Genomic DNA, 20321 nt, shown 5'->3' with positions numbered 1-20321 from the left:
GCTAGAAAATCAGAGATGATGACGTGAATTCCTTCATTGCACTTAACCCAAGTGCTGCCATTAAATGTGCCCGGTTTGTGCGTGGCCCGGCGTACAGATAATAGGGCGCTCACATCTATTCCGCGCTGTTCTGCGAGGTCCCGTGGCCCAGGTTGCTCTCTAACCACGGAGTCTGAGCAGGAACATTGTCCGGGGTCCTCTGTCAGGGCGGAGGAGCTCACACGTCACGGTGGATGACTGTATAAAGTGACCTTTCCGTGTGACGTCCCGGGAGACGACATCTCCTTGTTTCTCTGGTATTTCATGATTTGAATACCATCAGTTCGGGGAATAGATGGGCGACATCTACTTGTGCGCCTCGCTCTGTAATTTATGCGCAGCGTTAATAAATATTCACAGTACGCTCTCATTTTTATCACATTAATTATGCCGGGAGCGAAAATCATTACAGTGAATTTTCTTCCATCCCAAGAGTGAATGAAAAACTTCTCGAACGTTGACGAGATGTCTCCAAGTGTGTGAGCTCCGAATATTCTGTCATATCTGTGTGTCTTCTATCCTATAGGTTCTGTACATGGGGACAATATATATTCCGTCTGTCTATCTACACTGTCTCGACTAAAGTATGTGCCCCCTCCACATTCACCTCCAGGAGCCATACGGAGGGGGTCCCCACTTTACAGCTAGATCAGCTTCCATTCTTCTATACAAGATTTTGGAGGTGTCTGTGGGAAATGTTGCCCCTATATTCAGAAGAGCATCAGTGAGGTCAGACATTGATGCTGGAGGAGCAATCGCGCTCACAATCTCTTTTCCAAAGCATCCTAAAAGTATAGGATGGGGTTGAGGTCATGTTCTTCTACACCAGTCTCCCCCCAACAATGGCTTTATGGACCTTGGCTTGTGCATTGGGCTCAGTCACGGGGAGCAGAAAAGGACCTTCCCAAAACTGTTTCCACAAGGTTGGAAGCTACAATTGTCAAAAATATCTGGTTATCCTGAAGTATGAAGATTTCCCTGCTTTGTAACTTAATGGCCGCTCCGCAAAAAAGACCCCTCCTCCACCAAACTGTTCAGTGGGTACAATGCAGTCAGGCAGGTAATGTTCTCCTGGCTTTCACCAGACTCGTCCATCCGACGCCAGATAGAAAATTGTGATCCGTCACTGCATGGAACTTGTTCCCACTGCTCCAGAGTCCAGTTGTGGCGGCTTTACACCACTCCATCCAGCACTCGGCATTGTGCTTGGTGATGTAAAGCTGCATGAAGCTCCCAGCTTGGGCGCAAACTTTGTGCTCATGTTAATACCAGAGGATTTCTGGACTCTGCAGTTATGGGGTCAGCAGAGTGTTAGTAACGTTTCTGAACTCGGTGACCCCGAATGTTAAGTGGTCTCCACTTTTGTTGCTGAGTTGCTGCGGTTCCTTCCATTTCACCATCACCTGGGAGTGATAATATTGAGGTGGAAGAAACGTCATTACCTGACTTATTACCCCGGTGGCTCCTACACAGGACCGCACTGGTATCGGTCAGTGAAGGCAGATGGCATGGCGGGGGCAGGGTGTTATTCCCCGGGGGCAGTGGGACTGAATGCGGAACGACATTCGTTGATTCCAGTACTTTTTCCTTATACTGTGTCTGTGTAGAGGAAATTGACATCATGACCATGTAATATATATGGCTTCATCTAGTCTGTCAGTGAGAGTCACTCAATGTGGTTGCTCTTCTTCCTAATTAAGTGATGGGGTCCCATGCAGGAAGCCCCCCCCCCCCATCTATGACATCCACGTGCCTAATACTAAACACATTGTCAAAAAAATGGGCTATTAGTATAATAAGTTTATTTCCATTTTGCTACATCGGTATCTTAAAAATGAAATCTTGCAGTTTCAATACTGACCACCTAGCTTCAGTACCGTCTCGTACTTCTCGATCTGTAGAGACCACTTCCCAGCAGTCACATTATCATCAGAGGCAGGATTACAATGAAGGATATCGCTCGTGTATAAATAACCCAATATCCTCACAATACATGATGGTCACCGCTCACCTCCTCTCCCCTCTCTGCACAATGATCTCTGCGCAGCTCACAGAGCATGCCCATAACACTCTCTTACAGAAGTCAGTGGGTGATTTCCAGATTTACTGGGTCCATATGGTCACTGTGACTTCTATAAAATGCTGTTCAATCAGTACAAAAAACACAATACATTTCCTATTGGAAAATAAAAAAAAATTGGGGGGGTGGGGGTTATTCCGTTACACAGAATATCAGCAGTATAATACTTTTATTATGGTTTATGGACAGAGGTTTCCCTATCTCCCTGAATACATTTCGGAAATGACTCCACTATAATTAGATAAGATAATAAACCGCCCGACTGATGACTCTTTATAAATAATTTCCATTGAAAGAAGACAGCCATGCGGAAGGAACGGATAAGCTAATTACTGCCGGTTACTTTCAAGGTGGAGGAGACGAGATGGGGTCAGATCAGTTAATGTAGAGTATGGAGGAGACACCGGGATCTGCGAAATGGTGTCAGGCAGAAGCGTATGGTACGGCGTGATTAATGTGCTAGGAGTCAGGAAAGGGGTAATAAATGGGAAAATGTCTGAGAATCTTATCTGGAGGACTAAAGAAAACCATGAGACCTTCCACAGTCATTCCCTCACATTAGGTCATCCGATCTATAAGTCTTCCAACATTCTATGTGGCTTCTTCTCTGTAAACATAAAATATGATCATTGATTGCTGCAAAAAGCATCATGCGCCAAACACCGACATGAAAGGTTATTTACCAGACAGTAAAGGCAAAGGATGAGGCGTCTTCTGTCCACTAATTCTTTGTCCAAATATCCATGTGCCGCCTTCTATTCTCGAGGGAAGAAATGTCATGACCTGACTTGTTACCCTGGAGGCTCCTATACAGGACCATGCTGGTATCATTGCGCTCTGCACCACCAGTCATTCTGTCACATGTTAGTAAGGGCGGACAGCATGGCGGAAGGCCATATGTTATACATCGGGGAGGTGAGAGGCCGTATGTTATACACCGGGGAGGCGAGGGGCAGTATGTTATACATCGGGGAGGTGAGGGGCAGTATGTTATACATCGGGGAGGTGAGAGGCCGTATGTTATACACCGGGGAGGCGAGGGGCAGTATGTTATACATCGGGGAGGTGAGGGGCAGTATGTTATACATCGGGGAGGTGAGAGGCCGTATGTTATACACCGGGGAGGCGAGGGGCAGTATGTTATACACCGGGGAGGTGAGGGGCAGTATGTTATACATCGGGGAGGTGAGAGGCCGTATGTTATACACCGGGGAGGCGAGGGGCAGTATGTTATACTGCCCCTCACCTCCCCGATGTATAACATACTGCCCCTCGCCTCCCCGGTGTATAACATACGGCCTCTCACCTCCCCGATGTATAACATACGGCCCCCTCAGCCTCCCCGGTGTATAACATACTGCCCCTCGCCTGCCCGGTGTATAACATACTGCCCCTCACCTCCCTGATGTATGTTATACATCGGGGAGGCGGAGGGGCCCATATGTTATACACCGGGGAGGCGGAGGGGCCGTATGTTATACGTTGAGGAGGCGAGGGGCGGGGTGCCAAATCTTATACACAGAGGGGGGGACAGATGTCATACACAGGGGGGCCATATGTTTTATACGGGGAGAGGCTGCATGTTATACCCACATGGTGGAGAGCCACATGTTAAACCCACGCGGTGGGGGGCTGCATGTTTTACTCGCGTGGCATCATGTTATACATGGGGGAGGGAGCTAGATGTTATACACTGGGGGTGGGGGCAAGATGTTTTAAACTGGGTAGTGGGTGAGTGGCCTGATGTGATACACAGTGGGCGAGGGGCCAGATGTTTTGTACAGGGGTAAAAGGGGATGAGGGGCCAGATGTCATACAGTGGGCGAGTGGCCAGATGTTTTGTACGGGGGGGTAATGTGGCAAGGTGCCAGATGTTTTGTAAGGGGGGGAGAGGGCGAGGGGCCAGATGTCATACACGGTTGGCAAGGGGGCCACATATTATACACTGGGGGCAATGGGACTTAATGGAAATCCTGAAATCAATGATTAGTGTGACCCCTTAGTTTTATCCATTTAACAGCATAGCGGCAGCAAGGTGGAATAGCGGGTGTGAGCCCCTGGACACTGACATAAGGTTCACTCTAAAAGTAGAAAAAAAGCAGGCAGTGCTCCAATAGAGCACAAAAAACTGGGATATTTTATGAACCCATCTCTCGGATATTTCAGTTTAAGAAGAATAGTGGTGCGTTATCCATCTAGCGATAGGAAAAAGAGGCATCGCGAAAATTGGTGCAAAGCCCCCAAGGTCATCACCAAATACAAACCCAAAGGCATGGGGGGCTACACTCCAAAGTCAGATTTTAGTCTGCCCATGTTTAGATTTAGAAATGCTCTGCCATTATGAGCGGAAACGTTTCGGGGGCCATTCTCTGGCTGTATTCTCCTGCTCCGTTATTTCTCGCGCTCGGCTGTGTCTTCATACCGGAGATGATCGCTTTCCTGCTTTTCAGATTACCTCTAATTCCAATTTGTATGAAATGTTTGGAGCGATGAGCGATTCTCTCCATTGTTTCTCTGACGAGATTATGTGAGATCAGTGTAGGGGATATGTTGCGGTGTTTTTCAGTAATGCCATCCATCATCTACATAGTGCGCGGTGTGATCCGCTGGTAATGCTGCGCCATTAATCTGCCGCAGACGTCCAGCCTGGCTCTCTCCTCTCGTCGTTCCTGTGGAGGTCGAGCTGTCTGCAGATGTAGCTTTTCCTATAATGACGAATCTCACACTCTGTGTGGAGCGGCCCGCGGGCTCTCGGTGACATTTTGAATGTCAGATATAATGTCATCGTCTCACAAAGAAGAAGTTTTGTACTTTAATCTATTTCTTAGTTATTTCTTGCATAATTCTTTATAGATTAAACACTTATGTCTCCGTAACTCTATAAGAAACTAATAAATATACTGTTAATTTTATTTATTTGCCTGTAGTAATGTTTTTTATTATTATTATTAATCTATTTATTTTTTGGAACCCTTAATCACTTTTACATGAGTACATGATGAAGCTCCCTGTTGGGTGAAACTGTCATAATGGCTACCTGCAGCCACCACAAGGGGGAGCTCATCACACACAGATTTTTTTATTTATTTATTTTACTCATTTATATAGCGCCATTAATTCCACCGCACTTTACAAACATTATTGTCACTGTCCCCATTGGGGCTCATATATAGCTCCTGTTGGAATCCGTACTGGTTGTATGTTTAAAGGGATCTGCCGGTAGGTTTTTGACATTTTAATCTGAGCACACCATGATGTAGCAGCAGAGAGCCCGATTCAAGTGATGTGTCACTTATTAGGCTGTGTGATTTAGTTTCAATACAATCCGTGTTTTATCCGACATAGATTATCACTAGAGGACTAGGTCTCACATGCAGACCAGTCAGGCTAATCTGTGTAACTCCGCCTCCACCACTGATTGGCAGCTTGCTGACAGTGTACACTGCAAGCTGCCAATCAGATGTGTGGGCTGGCTGCTACATCTTCAACAAAGAAAACAGGGATCCTATCAAAAGTACGTCAAGCAGCCCCATAAGTGATTCATCGCTGGAAACAGGGTCTCGGCGCATACATCATGGTGCTCACAGATTACATAGCAAAAACTTGCTGACAGATTTCATTTGTTTTCATTAAGCTCCCCTTAGTGGTTGTTGTATGCAGCTTATATAAAATTATCAAATTCATTAACCTCTTAACGACCCCGTAACGTTTTGTTTTTGTTATTTTTCCTCCCTTTCTTCCGAGAGCCATAATTTTTATTTTTTTTTTTCCGTCATTAGTCATGTAAGGGCTTGTTTTTTTTGTATGGCAAGTTGTGGTTTTGAATGACACCATTCATTGTACTGTACAATGTACTGAAAAACGTGAAAAAAACATTTTCCAAGTGCAGTGAAATTAAGGAAAAAATACATTTTTTATGTATACTGTTTTGGATGCATACTACATGTTCTTCACTTCTTATTGTTTTCTTTGTGGGAGGTGTGAGCAGCAATTTTGGCATTTTGGTTTTTTTTTTACGTTTTATTTAATTTATGGCTTAATTTTATATTTTGATATGTTTATTTTTTTACATTTCTTTATTTTAAATGGGGGTAAAAAGAAATATATTTTGACTTTATCAAATTTTGAGATAACCACTTTAATCCCAGTGATATCTGCTACTTAATTCTAAGTATTATTAATTAGTATTTTAACAAATCTTTAACCTTCACTAATCTTGAAAGGGGTTGCTCCACCATCAAAGTGCATTTTATTTATTACATATTGGAATAATAACACAGGTCAACAAAAAAAAAAAAAATTTCTGGTGTCCAAAATATTTTAATGAATTTGGGGTATTTTTGGGGTGCTGATTCTGAATATGCTATCAGTTTTGCCAGATTGGCTCAAGTTTTTGAGATTTTTGGTATCTTATTTATAGCACTTGTTGGTAAATGCAACGCATCATCTCATTAATTTCTTTGGATTAGTACTTGAACTGAGCAGTTCTCAATATAGTTTTGTGTTAATTAGTGTTCTAAAAGTTTGTTCATAGCTTGATTTTTGCACTAACTTTATGTTGTTGTCTGTTTTCCAGTGAAAAGCATGAACTCATCAAGAAGAAGTTGTCTTAACGATCCAGACTCATTCTGTTACATTTGTGGTGAATACACACTGCCAAAACATAGAAGAAACATAACAGACTTCGTAAAAAAAGTGTATTTTGCCTATTTTGGGGTTATGCTTGGGGACCAAGACAAGTTTTGGGCACCACACATAGTGTGCAAAGCATGTATCGAATTATTACGAAAATGGAGCAAAGGACAAAGAAAAAGCTTCAAATTTGGTGTTCCAATGGTGTGGAGAGAGCTAAAAAATCATCATGATGACTGTTATTTCTGTGCAGTGCAAGTGCAAGGATTCAATAAGCATAAGAGACGAAAATGGGAGTAACATGGAATCTGCAAGAAGGCCTGTCCCTCATTGTGAAGATGTGCCTGTACCTGTGTTTACCATAAATAACAGTCATCATGATGATTTTTTGGCTCTCTCCACACCATTGGAACACCAAATTTGAAGCTTTTTCTTTGTCCTTTGCTCCATTTTCGTAATAATTCGATACATGCTTTGCACACTATGTGTGGTGCCCAAAACTTGTCTTGGTCCCCAAGCATAACCCCAAAATAGGCAAAATACACTTTTTTTACGAAGTCTGTTATGTTTCTTCTATGTTTTGGCAGTGTGTATTCACCACAAATGTAACAGAATGAGTCTGGATCGTTAAGACAACTTCTTGATGAGTTCATGCTTTTCACTGGAAAACAGACAACAACATAAAGTTAGTGCAAAAATCAAGCTATGAACAAACTTTTAGAACACTAATTAACACAAAACTATATTGAGAACTGCTCAGTTCAAGTACTAATCCAAAGAAATTAATGAGATGATGTGTCGCATTTACCAACAAGTGCTATAAATAAGATACCAAAAATCTCAAAAACTTGAGCCAATCTGGCAAAACTGATAGCATATTCAGAATCAGCACCCCAAAAATACCCTAAATTCGATGAAATATCTTTGGCACCAAAAATGCTGTTGACCAGTGTAATAATTTCTTAACCGGATGTGTTTTAAAAAAAAAAAAATGTTCCTGTGCTAAGATAATCTTGTAAATGTTCCCCTGCTGTGTACTGTGTAATGGCCGTATCTGACCATGCAGAACTGCTCCAGTTCGTGGTTGGCACCTACCCCAGCTACTGGCCCGGGGAGGAAGCCTTAGTCACCTAATGATAAGTGAGTATACGGATTAAACAGCAGCGGCTCAGACCTGCTACTTTTTGAGCTATCCTGTTTCCCTGCCTGTGGTAACACAAGAATTATTATTATTATTATTATTTATTGTTATAGCACCATTTATTCCATGGCGCTTTACATGTAAGGAGGGGTATACATAATAAAAACAAGTACAATAATCTTGAACATTACAAGTCATAACTGGTACAGGAGGAGAGAGGACCCTGCCCGCGAAGGCTCACAATCTACAAGGGATGGGTGAGAATACAGTAGGTGAGGGTAGAGCTGGTCATGCAGCGGTTTGGTCGATCGGTGGTTACTGCAGGTTGTAGGCTTGTCGGAAGAGGTGGGTCTTCAGATTCTTTTTGAAGGTTTCGATGGTGGGCGAGAGTCTGATGTGTTGTGGTAGAGGGTTCCAGAGTAGGGGTGATACGCGAGAGAAATCTTGTATACGATTGTGGGAAGAGGGGAGTAGAGAAGGAGATCTTGTGAGGATTGGAGGTTGCGTGTAGGAAAGTACCGAGAGATGAGGTCACAGATGTAAGGAGGAGACAGGTTGTGGATGGCTTTGTACGTCATGGTTAGGGTTTTGTACTGGAGTCTCTGGGCAATGGGGAGCCAGTGAAGGGATTGACAGAGGGGAGAGGCCGGAGAATAGCGGGGGGACAGGTGGATTAGTCGGGCAGCAGAGTTTAGAATAGATTGGAGGGGTGCGAGAGTGTTTGAGGGGAGGCCACAGAGCAGGAGGTTGCAGTAGTCAAGGCGAGAGATGATGAGGGCATGGACTAGGGTTTTTGCAGATTCTTGGTTGAGGAATGAACAGATTCGTGCAATATTTTTGAGTTGAAGTCGGCAGGAAGTGGAAAGGGCTTGGATATGTGGTTTGAAGGAGAGATCAGCGTCAAGGATAACCCCGAGGCAGCGAGCTTGTGGGACTGGGGAGAGTGGGCAGCCATTTACTGTAATGGATAGGTTCGTTGGGGGGGTCACATGAGATGGGGGAAAGATGATGAATTCTGTTTTGTCCATGTTAAGTTTCAGAAATCTAGCGGAGAAGAAGGATGAAATAGTGGACAGACATTGAGGGATTCTGGTTAGTAGGGAGGTGATATCTGGTCCAGAGATGTAGATCTGTGTGTCATCAGCATAGAGGTGATACTGAAAGCCATGAGATTCTATGAGCTGTCCCAGGCCAAATGTGTAAATGGAGAAGAGCAGGGGCCCTAGGACTGAACCTTGAGGGACTCCAACAGATAGGGGGCGAGGTGAGGAGGTGGTGTGTGAGTGGGAGACGCTGAATGTCCGGTCTGTTAGGTATGATGAGATCCAGGATAGGGCCAAGTCTGTGATGCCAAGGGATGAGAGGGTCTGTAATAATAGGGAATGGTCCACTGTGTCAAAGGCAGCCGACAGGTCGAGGAGGAGGAGAACAGAGTAGTGTCGCTTGCTCTTGGCGGTTAAGAGGTCATTGGTGACCTTAGTTAGCGCAGTTTCAGTGGAATGGTGTGACCGGAAGCCAGATTGTAAGCGGTCAAAGAGGGAGCAAGAAGAGAGATGGGAGGACAGTTCAAGGTAGACGTGTTGTTCCAGTAGTTTTGAGGCATAGGGGAGAAGTGATATAGGGCGATAGCTAGATACAGAGGATGGGTCAAGAGAGGGCTTTTTGAGGATAGGTGTGATGGAGGCATGTTTAAAGCTTGAATGAGTGTTTATCTGCGTCACCAGTGTGTAAGCTTCTCATAAATCAAATCGGTGACATATTAGCTTAGCTGCCTCTGAAGCTCCTACATCACTGAATTGATTTATGATGACCTCCTATGCCTGGTGACGTGGCAGAAACACTAGCTCCTGTGATAAAACAGGCAGGAAAATGTGTTACCCCAGAATGTAGCATCTTTCAGCCCCTGCTGTTTCATCTGTATACTCCCTTATCCTAAGTGACTTAGACCCCTGCCCTCCCTAGCCAGGAACTGTGGAATGTGCTGACCATGAATTGGACCAACTCTGCATGGTCGGACACGACCATTACACAGTACACAGCAGGGGGCACATGTATAAGATTATCTCAGCACAGGAACATTTTATTTTAGCACATCCAATTGTGGAACATATTATTATTCCCAGATCTATTGATTAAAATGTACTTTGATTGTGGGAAACCCTTCCAAGCTGATAATGGCCGACATTTATAAAAAAAAAAAAATGCTCGAGTTGCCGCGGCCTCATGTCTCGTGGCTGTTCGTCTGCCACAACACCTGCAGGGATTGGCTAACAAACAGGAAATCTCTGCATGTGTTGCAGATGTCGAACAGCCGCATAGCTTTAAGCATGCCAAAAATACTCGATTAGGACACGAGCGTGCTCGGATAACGCCGTATCCAAGCACGCTCGCTCATTACTAATCAGAACTAAACTTATTTATTCCCTTAGTACCAGTTAAAGGGTTATCTGCGGGCACAGGTTAAGCATTGCTAAGTCTGAGGGGCGAAACGTTGTGCTCCACTACTTACTGATCTGGTGGTCACCCATCCGTGAATCCGAGGTTGATACTAATCCTCCTGAACTCTCACACGGTTCCAGACCCTTTTCTATCCTGCAGAGCTATGTAGTATATTAAACTGTAAGTCAGGCATTAGCTTGTTTTTAAAGTAATAGACCAAAAAGTGTTTTAGGTTGAAAAATCTTTAATGATCAAAAGGACGAATTTATAATTCTTACTAGTAAATGTCGGAGGCACCGAAGGTCCTTTCTCAGATCTCTTCTTTCCACTATAAATAACATGAAAGGGACAGATCCGATGTGGCTTATTAAAGAAGGCGACGAATATTCCCCAGTGCCGGATGGAATTGAGCTTTCTTATTTATTCCTAACCTGTCTGACTTTGGAGACCTCTTCACCTTTTTAGATGACACCATATGGATTTTCTCGCTTCCATTCACATGTCATCAGCCATTCGTTCCATACGTGCTTCCTCTAATACCATGCTGAAATGAAAGAAGGATTTATAGATGTGGGGCGCGGTACGATGGCTCAGGATGCGTTGTGACTTAACCAGGCTAATCTGCTCCTTTTTAATATTACCTATTTTTTTTGCCCTACAATATCTTGGTCTATCCCAAATTTCCATATCCACCTTTCGAGCCATGTCGCCCCAATTGCTTAAATGGAATAGTGGTGGCACATTCTTCTTCTGAAGTTGCCATCTCATAGACTACGATGGACTAAGCTAGGTTCCTCACCAATGCCGGTCATACATTTGAGATAACTGTTGTATAAGGACAGCTTTACCCTTCGATTGCACCATAAACATGAATGCTCAACTCACCATGCAGGGTTTTTTCCATAGGCAGAAGCTTTAAAAATGTACCTCTAATAGTGGCTTATCTCCCATGGAGGAAAAAAGGATTGAGCATTCTGAAAACCAGGGCTGTGGAGCCGGAGCCCTTATTGGTGGAGTCCGTCTGTGTCATGGAAATTGAGGAGTCGGAGGTTTGGCTTACCGACTCCACAGCCCTCCTGAAAACCAGCACACTTTGCTTTTACTTTTCCAGCAACAGATAGGTCACAGTACATGATGGATAGTCTAGTTGCTGGCAAGGTCAGCCAGATTTTATCTAATGTGTATGGTCTGCATAAAGCTAAATTAAACCAAAGGGACTATTTGTTTTAGGGATCAGTGTTTTTTCCCTATTTCTGGACCCCAATAGATCATTCATTGTTGGCAAAAACCTATGGGCGTGGTGGGGAAAAAAACTGTAAAAGGGTTTACCGAGTTATTTAAAAGGGATCTGACAGCAGCATAGTGTAGAACCAGAGACCCCAATTCCAGCGATGTGTCACGATATTTTCTGGGTGGATTGATTGTAATAGATCCTCATTTTTCTCTGTTACAGACTAGCAGAGTGCGGAACGCTGAGCTCTGTATAACCCCGCCCACACCGCTGATTGGCAGATTCCCGTGTACAATATATATTGACACAAAACTGCTAATTGGTGGTGGGGGCGTGGCTGGACCAGGAAACAAGAGACGCCTAGTCCTGCAGTGATAATCTCCTCTTGAGGATGCACTGATTTTATTGAAACTGCAAAACACAGAACCCCTACATCATGCCGCTCTCAGAAACCAGCAAAAATCTACTGACCAATTCCCTTCGTAGGGTTTGTCAAGGCTTTGGACAAAAGTGTGTAGTCACTTTGTCAGTGCAGATCGCCTGCTCACACTGGGGTATACCGGAAAGTTGTGATGGCCTGCACAGCGCGTGCTGTCACAATTCTGAAGTCTAGAGTGACTGCAGACTTTTGTTCCAAGACTGGTCAATCCCTTTAAACACCAGCCCATATCCATAAATACATCTAAAATAGGTAGGAAAACAGCTATACTTAACCAATTTTACCCTTGTTCCAGCATTGCATCATTGATCTTCCTGCTGGTCCACTATGTACTTTGACTTAGATAAGAAATATGTCGGGCAGTATATAGACTGGCGCTAGATAAAGTTTTGAGGAAACCGTCCAATTACTTACACCCAATAGATAAATGAATTGCACTTTCCCGCATCCACAGTCTTTTGATCACGTCCAAGTCTTCTCCTGGTCTCTCCTTTCTGGAAACACAATGTCAGTATGTAGTTGATAAACCATTACCAGTTCTTCGCCATCTCAATACCTTTGGTGTGGAAAGAAAAAAAAAAAAAAAAGTCTCAGAGGAGATCTCATTTACATGTATATGTGTGGTCAATATTAAGGACTGGCACATGACGTATTCCTTGCAAAGAATGAATAAATAGTTTATATTGGTACTATTCCTGTATATGTACTGTATGACGACATGTAAAATATTCTGCTGTAAACTGTTTGGTGTTCAATAAAAGTTTGATTTAAAAAAAAAAATAATAAAAATTAAATAACTACTTTAGTAGAGATTATTTAAAAATGGACAATGCTGCTAAATATTTTTCTCTAAGGAAATTAGCTAAAATAATCACATTCTGCTTGGCCCTATGATCTTAACTGATTATTTATTCATTTATTTTAAAGGTTCCAAAAGGCTTGCCTTATTTCTCAGTGGATTTTGGACTACAAGGAGGTTTTGCTCACATTATTGAAGACCATAACAAGTTCCCACATTATTTTGGCAAGGTATTTGTCTTGATGACCACAGAACATTTCTCAGGTTTCCGTGTTCTATTGGTTGTGAACATTAGTAGGAGCTTCTTGTCCTGGTAATGCGCTGCCTGCTTCGTGTCCTTCTAGCATAGGATCCAAAATTCTCTTAAGTCACTTACTCAGCGACTAAAAGCAATGTAAAATTCAGAGTGATCACATTTGTCACATTGTGAATCAATGGTCCATAGTAAACCCTTCTACTGACTGCATTTCGTGACATTTGAAGGACTTGAATCACTCAAGAATAGATATATTCCCCATATTTCCATCCCATGATGCACTATTTCCATTTCCTGTACATGATGGCCCACCTAAGGACTCATTTATAGAATATACGACTGTGACATATATACAGGTCCTTCTCAAAAAATTAGCATATAGTGTTAAATTTCATTATTTACCATAATGTAATGATTACAATTAAACTTTCATATACTATAGATTCATTATCCACCAACTGAAATTTGTCAGGTCTTTTATTGTTTTAATACTGATGATTTTGGCATACAACTCCTGATAACCCAAAAAACCTGTCTCAATAAATTAGCATATTTCACCCGACCAATCAAATAAAAGTGTTTTTTTAATACCAAACAAAAAAACCATCAAATAATAATGTTCAGTTATGCACTCAATACTTGGTCGGGAATCCTTTGGCAGAAATGACTGCTTCAATGCGGCGTGGCATGGAGGCAATCAGCCTGTGACACTGCTGAGATGTTATGGAGGCCCAGGATGCTTCAATAGCGGCCTTAAGCTCATCCAGAGTGTTGGGTCTTGCGTCTCTCAACTTTCTCTTCACAATATCCCACAGATTCTCTATGGGGTTCAGGTCAGGAGAGTTGGCAGGCCAATTGAGCACAGTAATACCATGGTCAGTAAACCATTTACCAGTGGTTTTGGCACTGTGAGCAGGTGCCAGGAAGCATGAAGTGCTCCAAAATCTCCTGATAGCTAGCTGCATTGACCCTGCCCTTGATGAAACACAGTGGACCAACACCAGCAGCTGACATGGCACCCCACACCATCACTGACTGTGGGTACTTGACACTGGACTTCAGGCATTTTGGCATTTCCTTCTCCCCAGTCTTCCTCCAGACTCTGGCACCTTGATTTCCGAATGACATGCAAAATTTGCTTTCATCAGAAAAAAGTACTTGGGACCACTTAGCAACAGTCCAGTGCTGCTTCTCTGTAGCCCAGGTCAGGCGCTTCTGCCGCTGTTTATGGTTCAAAAGTGGCTTTACCTGGGGAATGCGGCACCTGTAGCCCATTTCCTGCACACGCCTGTGGACGGTGGCTCTGGATGTTTCCACACCAGACTCAGTCCACTGCTTCCTCAGGTTCCCCAAGGTCTGGAATCGGTCCTTCTCCACAATCTTCCTCAGGGTCCGGTCACCTCTTCTCGTTGTACAGCGTTTTCTGCCACATTGTTTCCTTCCAACAGACTTCTCAGAGTGCTGTATCAAGGCACCTCAATGGTAACAGCCTATTTGTTGAGAAATTTCTTTCTGGGTCTTACCCTCTTGCTTGAGGGTGTCAATGATGGCCTTCTTGACATCTGTCAGGTCGCTAGTCTTACCCATGATGGGGGTTTTGAGTAATGAACCAGGCAGGGAGTTTTTAAAAGCCTCAGGTATCTTTTGCATGTGTTTAGAGTTAATTAGTTGATTCAGAAGATTAGGGTAATAGGTCATTTAGAGAACCTTTTCTTGATATGCTAATTTATTGAGACAGGTCTTTTGGGTTATCAGGAGTTGTAGGCCAAAATCATCAGTATTAAAACAATAAAAGACCTGACAAATTTCAGTTGGTGGATAATGAAACTATAGTATATGAAAGTTTAATTGTAATCATTACATTATGGTAAATAATGAAATTTAACACTATATGCTAATTTTTTGAGAAGGACCTGTATTAGAAAACACTGACAGTGCTTCCGCCTCCAGACCCAGTGATAGTGTGATCTCTGGGTGTAGAGAAGCAGCATCTGCTGGGTCCTAGAAAATCCAGTCAGCTTTGCTATGAAGACTACACCTCCTTATTTCATACTTTTTTCTTTTCTTTGTGCTTCAAGACCTATTTCAGTCAGTGACCTCTTCATGAAACAGTTGCCATCCTGTATAACTGTGCAGTGATGGTTCAGGGACCAATTATTTTAACTAGGGTTCACATTAAATGGGCCAATATTGGTGCTGTTCTGGGGTGAAAGGACACACGAGATTACAAAAAATTAACTAACACCTCATTACTACATATTGTTTTCTAATAGCTTATCAGTAAGTGATCGTACCACTAGATCTTTCTCTTTTGTAAGGTTGACAGTCTCTTTTCTTGTTGAGGAACTTGGGTGGCATCTGGTTAGCAGTTTCATACCTTGCTTGTGTTTTCTAGGAAATCATCGGTGGCATGCTGGATCTGGAGCCCAGAGTCTGGAGAAAAGCCGTGCGAGAGAACTTTGACGATCAGAGGAAGAAGGTTTTACAGTTTGCACAGTGGTGGAAGCCCTTTGATTTCACAAAAACAAAAGAGTAACATCTGTGCAGTAAATGTATTGTAACTGTAACATTGTGTGTATATATTACTGCTCACTATATACACCGGGTACTTTTTATCTTTTTATTTTAAGTGTGATCTGAAAACAGAAAAAAAGTAAAATTATTTTAATAAACTTTGTAAATACTTTTTTTTGGCCTCAGTTTAATAATTATTTGAAATTCTTGTTTTTTTTTCATGTTTAAATGATAATGTAGGCTTAACAAACACATAGAAGATGCAAAGCAAAATAAAACATTATAGTTTTTTTTTTTTAACGTAGCCTCTCTATTGCAGAGATATTAGGAATTAAAGGTATTTTTTTTGATTGGTCAGCATCATACAGGGAGAAGAAGTACACGCCCCCAGTGAAAACTGTCTGATAACACCCACTTGGAGTTAACAAAAGTTAACTCATTAAGTGCCAAATACTTTGATGCTAAGAATTCTACAACAGAGGCAAAATTAAAAAATATAAATAAGTGAAAACCTTTTATTCCACTCGGCAGGTAATATTACATTGTGTATCCAGTTTAACATGAAAAAAAATTGGTGGAGCGGTCTCTTGTCATAAACGTAATTATTTTTACCTGGTGTAAATGTTGTTGTTCTCCTGAATCTGGTGATGATCTTCCTTTTGTTCCTGCATTCCTCTGTTCCTGAGATGGCCTTCTCTTTCCTGTATAGAAATCTGACCTATTAGCCAAGGGGGTGTGGTGCTGAAGACGCCCACAAGAGTTGAGGATCACACCCACTTAGCTAAAAGATTCTAGATTTATACATAGGGGATGGAGGGCTATATCTCATGGACAGACAGATATAGGAACACTAAGGGTCTGTGTTCACGTTCAGGAAACACTGCGTGTTTGACGCTGCGCAGAGTCGAAGCGTCAAACACGCAGCGTCCAGATGTTACAGCATAGTGGGGGGGATTTTATGAAATCCCGTCTCCACTATGCGTGGTAACATGCACCCGGTGGCCCTGCGATTCTGGGCATGCGGTGCGTCTTAGATCGCAGCATGTCCGTGTACCTTGCGGCGACGCTGCGCCGCCACAAGGTAAATCACAGGGCCCTATGTGTGGGGTGCGATGATGCCGGATGTGTGCAATGAACACATCCGGCATCATCGCGTCACAGAAGGGGTCGGAGCTTAGGGCGGAGCGGGTTTGCCGCTCCGTCCAAACCGCCGGCCATCCTGAAGGTGGACACGTATCCTAGCAAGACAACAGACCCTCTGTAAACGAGAAGTAATACTAATGAGCGAACATCCTATAGTCATAACCATTTTGGATATCCAGCGTCAGAAATCATCTAAACGTTGCCTTATCAAAGTCACATTGACTACTTTTTCAGAAATGATCATTGGGGTGATAGGTTTCAATAAAGACCCTAAACAGCACCACTGTACGGACTATGTCTGGCATTGTAGTTCAACCCCCATTCACCTCAATAAGGCTGCAATATCAGACGTAAATCATTGAGAAGGATGGCACTATTTCAGGGAAGGAGGATGTACCATAGATCTACTGGTCATGTATGGAAACAAAAAAAATCAACAGGAACATTTGGCTCCTGCGAGAGTGGTGGTGACTAGGGTTGAGCGACCTTAGCTTTTTTAGGATCGAGGTGGGTTTTGTGAAACCCGACCTTCTCGGATGTCGGATCGTATGGAATCGGCCGATTCTACTGTAAAGTCGGGTTCCGGACCCGGAACACGAAACCCAATGTATGTCAATGAAATAATTTTTTTTATTCTCTCTCTCTCTCTCGCTCGCTCTCGCGCTCTCTCTCTCTCTCCTCCGTGCAAGGCATATGTTATTTTTTTGACTCCGGAAATTACTACGTCCGAAAACGTAACATAGCACTATGATGCCGCAGGAGCCGGAACCTATGTCATCACACTGCCCACAATTAATTGGCTCAAAAAAATGGCGGGGAAGGCGTCATCCGAAACGCGACTTTGGCGCCAAGTTCGCGTTCCACGTGGCCGACCCACACTGGGATCGGATCGGGTTTCATGAGACGCCGACTTTGCCAAAAGTCGGCGACTTATGAAAATGAACGACCCGTTTCGCTCAACCCTAGTGGTGACTGGTCCACTGTGTAGTGCTTGAATCACCGTAGAAGAGCCATCACATGAAAACCTTTGGCTCATTCTGAATCTGGGTTAAAACCTCTGGTGCTGACTCATTCTGGATGGGTGGGAATCAAAATGTACTCTTGAGAAGTCAAAAAACAGCGTTTATCAATCAGGCCTGTTGGGCACCACTGGTCTCCTTTGCATCGTGGTTCCAGGAGAGCGTTGTGTTGATTCCGTTAGACTGAAGTCACAAGGGAGATGTGAAGAGATCACAGCCATCATCATCGCATGTACAACAGGTTGTGTTCTGTGTTGCCGCTTGGCTTCATTCACCTCCATACAGCAATACCACACTGGTCGGCACAGGTGTGAGTCTATATTGGAGTTACCAGTTCAGTTATTTATCGCTATATTCAGGCCCAACAGTAAAACATCTGCAAATAACTCTTTTCTATTACACCACACACCTAGGAAATGAAGGTTCTTAATCTTTACTGCCCCCAATGCAAAAAATGAGATTAGAAACGGGAATTCTCTTTTTAGAAAGAGATGTGTTCAGAAATTCCATCTCCACGGATGATTAGACTTCTGCTCTGCAGACTAAAATCTATTGCCGAGATTCCAGAACCTGTCCTAGTTATTATATTTATCGTACCGTGCCAGCAAAAGAGCCTTAGTGCATAGATATTTCCTTTCACTACATAATATAATTTCAGAATTGGTTATTTACAGACTAGATTATTTTTTTTTTTATTCAACTCCTATTTGACTACCGAGGACAGAATAGACTGCTTCAGATACAGTGGCTTGTAACAGTATTAACCCCCTTTGATTTTTAACCTATTTTCTTACGTTACAACCTGTTTATTTTTTTATATAATCTGATTTGTGTGTGATATATTATCACTAAATAGTGTAAATTGGTGAAGTGAGAAAAATATAGGCATAAATTAAATTTATGGGATCAAATATTTAAAAATTGGCATGTGCATATGTATTCGCCCCTTTTGCTATGAAGCCCTTAAAAATTTCTGATGCAAACAATTTTCTTCATAAGTCAAATGCTTAGTGAGAGGAAGTCCACCTGTGTGCAGTCTAAGTGTCTCGTGTCTGTCAGTATATGCACTTTACCTTTTCTGAAAGGCCACAGAGGCTGCAACACCATTAACAAGAGGCACAACTAACCAAACACCATGAAGACCAAGGAGATCTCCCAACAAGTCGGGGACAAACTTGTTGAGAAGTACAAGTCAGGGTTGGGTTATAAAAACATAACATCCCCAAATCTGATGATACCTGGAAGAGGCTGGGGTATCTGTCCATACGACCACAATAAGCCGTACACTCCATATAGGTGGCCTTTATGGAAGAGTGGGCAGGAAAAAGCCGTTACTTACACACAAAAATTGTAACACTTGTTTTGAGTTTGCTAAAAGACCTGTAGGAGGACTCCCCAAATGTATGGAGGAAGGTTCTGTGGTCAGATGAGACCAAAATTGAACTTTTTTGACATCGAAGTAAAAGCTATGTCTGGCGTGAAACCAACATAGCTCATCATCCCAAGAACACCATCCCCACAGTGAAATGTGGTGGCAGCGTCATGCTGTGAGGATGTTTTTCGACAGCAGGGAAAATGGTCTTAGTCAAGGAGAAGATGGATTTTGCAAAATACAGAGGTATTCTTGAGCAAAACCTCTTTCAATCTGTCAATGATTTGAGACTGGTATGGAGGTTCACCTTCCAATAAGACAATGACTCAAAGCATACTGGTAAAGCAACACTCGAGTGGTTTAAGGGGAAACGTGTAAATGTTTGGAGTGGCCTAGTCAAAGCCCAGACCTTAATCCAATTGAGAATCTGCAGTCAGACTTGAAGATTGCTGTTCACCAGAGGAAACCATCTAACTTGAAGGAGCTGTAGCAATTTTCCGTTGAGGATAAAATCCCAGTAGCAAAATGTGGAAAGCTCATAGAGACTCATCCAAAGAGACTTGTAGCTGTAAATGTCGCAAATGGAGGCTCAACAAAGTACTGACTTTAGGGGGTGAGTATACAAAAAAAGTTGCACTCTATCGTGCCAAAGCATGTCGAATATGAAATATGAAAAGCAAAATGGCTTTTTGAGCATTGGGAAAAATATTCCTGAGACGCTTTGCACAGAATTTGGCCAAATAGTGTGAGCCCATCAACCATCGTCAAGGTGGCCTCATTAATCTGATGGGTCCCTGACCTCCCTGTCCAAATGTGAACACTTACCTAAGGCTAATGTCTGTATGCATGGGTGAATGTGGACACCTCTCCCAGTAAAGTCTACATAGGGGTTGGCCGGAACCAAGTGTGATTAGATGTAATTAAAAACCAGATGGTGAAGGGAGGAGTGCTCAGTCAGTAAGCTAGCATAGAAATAACAGAAAAACGACTGGCACATCCAAACTAGTGTGAATAGGTGCATACCAGGAGCAGCTGCCTCAATATACAAAAAAGCCATTTTGCTATTCATATTTCATGTATTTCATAATCGACATGCTTTGGCACGATAGAGTGCAACCTTTTTTTGTATACTGTATATGGGGGTAGCTGCTCCTGGTATGCACCTATTCACACTAGTTTGGATGTGCCAGTCGTTTTTCTGTCATTTAAGGGGGGAA

The 20321-nt window shown here is 42.9% G+C and overlaps 1 protein-coding gene across 1 annotated transcript in view; it reads left to right on the top strand.

The window, feature by feature from the left end:
- The window catches only part of CWF19L2 (CWF19 like cell cycle control factor 2), a 125723-nt gene extending 109979 nt beyond the window's left edge, over nt 1–15744 (top strand). Inside the window, exons 17-18 of the mRNA XM_077298403.1 lie at nt 12929–13030; nt 15452–15744. Of these exons, the coding sequence (XP_077154518.1) occupies nt 12929–13030; nt 15452–15592 (243 nt within the window). The 3' untranslated portion in view covers nt 15593–15744. The remainder of the gene's footprint in view (nt 1–12928; nt 13031–15451) is intronic.
- The last annotated feature ends 4577 nt before the right edge of the window (nt 15745–20321 follow it).

Source organism: Ranitomeya variabilis, chromosome 3, assembly GCF_051348905.1.
Source record: "Ranitomeya variabilis isolate aRanVar5 chromosome 3, aRanVar5.hap1, whole genome shotgun sequence".
NCBI lineage: Eukaryota > Metazoa > Chordata > Amphibia > Anura > Dendrobatidae > Ranitomeya > Ranitomeya variabilis.
The sequence above is the reverse complement of the archived record's forward strand: the minus strand, read 5'-3'. Positions and strand labels throughout refer to the sequence as shown.